General features: G+C 36.7%; 1 protein-coding gene across 3 annotated transcripts in view; it reads right to left on the bottom strand.

The window, feature by feature from the left end:
• LOC111480135 (peptidyl-prolyl cis-trans isomerase FKBP19, chloroplastic-like) overlaps positions 1 to 4872 on the bottom strand; it is a 12308-nt gene that overhangs the window by 1008 nt on the left and 6428 nt on the right. The window contains exons 1-8 of one of the 3 annotated variants that reach the window (XM_023125117.1): positions 4646 to 4798; positions 4504 to 4564; positions 4291 to 4425; positions 1292 to 1377; positions 1153 to 1203; positions 767 to 847; positions 639 to 683; positions 281 to 336 (exon numbers count right to left, since the gene is read on the bottom strand). In XM_023125117.1, the coding sequence (XP_022980885.1) occupies positions 281 to 336; positions 639 to 683; positions 767 to 847; positions 1153 to 1203; positions 1292 to 1377; positions 4291 to 4425; positions 4504 to 4564; positions 4646 to 4711 (581 nt within the window). In that variant the 5' untranslated portion in view covers positions 4712 to 4798. Of the gene's footprint in view, positions 1 to 280; positions 337 to 638; positions 684 to 766; positions 1211 to 1291; positions 1378 to 4290; positions 4426 to 4503; positions 4565 to 4645; positions 4805 to 4872 lie in introns of those variants that run through there. The other 2 variants (XM_023125115.1, XR_002717751.1) reach the window with 2 other exon arrangements.

Raw genomic sequence — 4872 nt, 5'->3', positions numbered from 1 at the left:
AAAAAAAAAAAAAAAAAAAAAAAAAAAAAAAAAAAAAAAAAATTGCACATGCATTTGGCATTTATGCACAGTTCGTTTCTTTAAAATTTATTAACAACTTGCTTTGGATCAAGTTGTACATAACTGATTCAACATGTCAGAGACCACGCAATCTTATCTCAGTAAAGAAAAACTACATCAAGCACTTTACCAATTGATAAGCTATGAATACAACCATTATTAAATTAGGCTACCCATACTAGAAAGACAAATCCAAGGTTAAGAAAAGAAAATACAGCACCTTCTAATGCCACCCAAAGCCATGCCCGCAACAGCTTCCTCAAATGCTTGAATCACCTGATATTGAGGAAGAGCTTAAATTTCCAAAGAAATAAGTCACTAAGATTTGAAGCTAAATCATAACCTGTTCACAAAAATTTGTATGACCAATGATAGCATCATGTACTTTACCAACAGCCAAATTTTTTAACATATTGAACAAACAAATAACAATTAGACTTCTCACGAAAAAGACAATAGCTATAGTTCAATTTAGCACACCAATAAATAGAATATAAGTCATAGAAACAGTAGCGTAAATTTCCGATTCATCACAATTAAGAAAGATGCATCGTTCCAAATGATAACAAATCCCTCACCTCTTGAGATCCTAACCTAAATTTGAAGAAGTCTTTGTCATCACCCTGTGCAATAATATATTAAGTTTCAATTAAATGCTTGAGAACATCCTTTAACTCAAAATCTGAGAAGCCAAAGCATTGCCCACCTCGAAAGAACCACCCTTTGTCTTATTTCTGGCTTCAAATATGCGGCCGTAATACCCAATTGTATAGCCATCCCAATCAACCTAAAATAAACATATAAACCTTGAAAAGGTGCAGGCAACATCAATTTTCAGTTTGGCTGCACTTCTTGTTTAATCCTCAATTGGAAAATCCCACTCAAAATGTAACATATCAAGAATAAACATATCAATTTTAAGTTTATGAGAAATATTTAATCTGAAATAAAAAAATATATATAATAGTAAGAATCTAGATAAGTATAACTCCATTAGGCTTTGAACAAGTAATGACAGTCGTTCAACTTGGCATATTTGATAAATAATTTCTTCCCATATTATCTGGTTATCCATAAACTGCACGATCTTACCACAACGGTATCTCCCACTTTTGGTGAGGGACCTTCCCCCATTCTCAGATCCTGCAGCCTTGTCAAGTAAAATAAACACAAATAAGACAAGTGAGAGCATGAACAATGAGTATTTTACTATAACTTCGTAATGGGTGACCTTATATTGAAGACCTGATTCTGTCTCGGTATAGTCCGGATATTTCATTTTAGTCTTGCCATAGTCCTTCCCTCTAAGAGCTGGCACTGTATGTGTTCAAAAATGCCAGCTGTTAACATAACCAGCTGCCTCAAACCTTATCCTTAACAAAATCATAATCTTATCAAAAATACCGAAAGGGAATGAGACGAAGACTTGACCGCCAAAAGATGCATCAAGGTACATAATATCAGTAAGGATACCAGGGTAAAGTACCTACAGATTTCTATCTTATGAAAAGATGGCCATCCCAAGTATTCTAAAGAACTTTAAAAAAATGGAAAACCAAGTCTGCATTAAGATAAATGGCCGTTGCAACAAAGAAAATGAACAAAGAATAAAAAAGTCCACTAAAAAAAGAGCCTACACTTTAACAATTACAAAAAAAAAAAAAACCTCCACTTAGACTTTGTGCAGCCATAATGGCGTATTATTCATAGATGAATACTGTACTTTTTTTAACAACATAAATGGTTCAAATCTAATAGATACGGAACTATCCTCTAATTCAAACTGTAGAGCATACTTAAACTAGAGAATACATAAAAGATAAAAATTAACTGACAAGTAACAAGATAAAGAAAAAAGATACAGTAAATAACAAAACTTTGCAAGTAAAAGAGAAGATATCAGAAAGAAATCTTCCTATACTCTTAAGTCCGAACAAGCTCAAATATATTCTTCATTACAACCTTGTGCCCAGTTGCTGTCCTACAAAAATCTTCCTAACTCAGTCTTAGTTTTTTGAAGTGAAGGTTTTGTTCTCACTAAATAATAGGCTGATAGCATCATCAGATTTTTCTTTGACAAGCTGTCTAATTTCCCACACATGTTGTTCTATCATACTGCACAAAGTAACAGCTAACAATAATAGTGATTTTGTTATAATATTATAGTTGTGTAGGACTTTAACGAGTTCCCTTTACTGTACATCATATTTGAGATAAATTTAGTTCAAGAACACCTAAGTCAAAAGACCTAGAACTCAGTCCCTAGATTTGACCTTGCTGCCATAAACTCCTCCTTGAAGTCACTAAATTTTGTAGGAAGAACGCAAGTAACTAGATATTCATCTTCTACCCCTAATTAGACTTACTTAATTAGTAATAGCAATATCAAGATTATTACCTTTACAAGGAAGAAAACACGTCCCCACTATTCCTATTCCTTTCATATACTTGAACATTCTATAGAAAAAATCTGTAAAACCTTTCTTTGAACTATGCGTCTATTGAATCACTGTCCTAAGGCAAGAGTAATATCAAGTTTGCATGGACCAAAAAAACCAAATTTCCCAGCAAGTCTCTGATAGCTTTCGATGTTTACAACTCACCTATTACACTGGTCAGTAGACTTTTAGTTTCACTCACATAAGAATCACCGGCCTTTAAGCTTAGCTGGATTGGTTCAGTGTGCATCATAAAGACTAAATTTGAAGGGCGTTGTCTAGACTAATGAGTGGGGCACTTCGCAATTTCATATCTGCAAATGTAGAATTTTTAGCTACCAACTTAGACCATCAATTATGGAGTGATCATGAGGACCCGAGACTATTGGTTAAAGGAAGGGGTATGTGCCAAAGGGGTGGTGTTGGTGCCGTGCTGCACAAACTTTCAATATTGGAGGACTTTTTTAAATCCTAGGAGTCCAGAAGTTGTCGTGGGGTCAATGAGTGTGGACTGAGGGAAAGTTGATCGTGAAGTTTCAAGATGTAAGGAGGAAGTGGTATTGATAGTAGATGATGGAAACGGAAGGATGAGGTATTATACTGGATCTTCATGCACTGCTGATGCAAACCCTGTCCCTAGACAAGTCTAGCAACAGGAATGAGGGAGTACAAGATGAAGTTTTACCTATCCTACAGCAATTTTCCCATGTTCCAGACAATGCCTGGATTTCCACCAACCTGAAGGAGGGAGCAAACAGTTGTTCGACACAGGGTAGTGTGGTGCCTTATTTCCTCAGTTTCAAAAAGAATGTGATAGATTTTCTGCTCAGGGATATGCTTCCAAATGAGATCACGCGACCAAGTATGAGCCCATTAGTCTGTGTTGTTGGAAAAGAAGAAAATAGCAGATGGAATTTCTGTATAGATTATTGGTCTCCTCAATAAGGAAACAATCCATGATAAGTTTCCTGATCTGATAGAAGAGGAGCTGCTGGATGAACTACATGGTACTTAGGTTGTTACTAGGATTGACAACCCTGGATGAACTACATGGTGCTAAGGTTGCTACTGGACTATTCAATGGAGCTACTGGACTACAGTTAAAGAGGTGGTGAGGTTGCATGACATTTAATGGAGCTTTGTTTCTAATAAAGATAAGAATTTCTAAGAAATTTACCTCATTGCTCTGGATTAATCTATTCAAGCTACGAGGAACTCAGCTACACAGTACTGCTTATCATCCTAAAAGTGGTGGATAGACAAGGTTGTCAATCAATGCTCAGTGACTTATTTGCATTGATTTTCTTGCTCCAAGCCTTCACAATGAGGATAGTTACAGAACATCTTTTCACTTGAATTTGAAGGTTGCCCTTTAGGGGTTGTATGGCAGAGAGACACCTTCCTCACATAAGTGCTTATCTTGTTTCATTCATTGTGACTATTTCGGTTCAGACTTTGTTGTATAGCAGTTGGATGTTAATTGAAATTATAATGCAACTATCGTATGCACAACAATGGATATTGGACGCCATAGCAAGCAAAAGGTGTGATGCACAGTTCGAGGTAAAAAACTATATTAACTAGACCGTGGGGGCTGAATATATAAGGATAAATGTGGTAGATATGCAGCGGCCTTGTGTGTCCAATCATGCAAGAACAGTGGTCCTTAGACAGCCATATCTAAAATCAAAATCAACAACTAAAATGTGAAGGAACAGGCAACAGATAACTCAAACTCCATTGCCTCTAATTCTCAACAGAAATGAACGAGTGGTAGAGTGCAGAAAATTACTATCAGCAAACTCAGATGCCACAGCTAGTCCATCATCTGCGACCTTCAAAAAGGCTCCGGCGAGTAGGCCAAAGGATGAGAAAACTACAGCCCTCCGATCAAATACTAGCTTGAAACATCCCTCAGTACTGTCACCTATATAAGAAATGAAACTTTGAAATCCCGAAGCCAGAAACAAAAGTCTGCCGATAAAGTTGGAAATGAAAAAAATACCGGAAGATGAAGAAAGCTGAGAATCGTGGGGAAAGTGAACGAAATGAGGTCCGCTCCAGCTCTAAATCAAGAACAGCAAACCAGTGGAACCGGAGTGTTAAAGAGGGAAAATCCGGAAAGAAATTGAGAAAGGGAATCGTACCGTGTTGAGAGACCTCCTGAGAGTGGGGAATCTGAGAAGAGAACCAGTAGCGGAAATGGACGCCATGGTTGAAAACTGAACGAAGGTCTCAACAGTAAAGCGCTCCGCGGGAAGATAACGGCCTCACGTTTGTACCAAACTGCCCCCTCCACCTTTTATCTCTAATTTATGCGCCTTTTCAATTTAAGAAAAAAAAAAAAAAAAAATCAAAATACACTTGCTATTAA

This window comes from Cucurbita maxima, unplaced genomic scaffold (assembly GCF_002738345.1).
Source record: "Cucurbita maxima cultivar Rimu unplaced genomic scaffold, Cmax_1.0 Cma_Scf00005, whole genome shotgun sequence".
Classification (NCBI taxonomy): Eukaryota; Viridiplantae; Streptophyta; class Magnoliopsida; order Cucurbitales; family Cucurbitaceae; genus Cucurbita; species Cucurbita maxima.
Note: the sequence above shows the minus strand (reverse complement) of the source record. Positions and strands in the feature narration are given on the sequence as shown.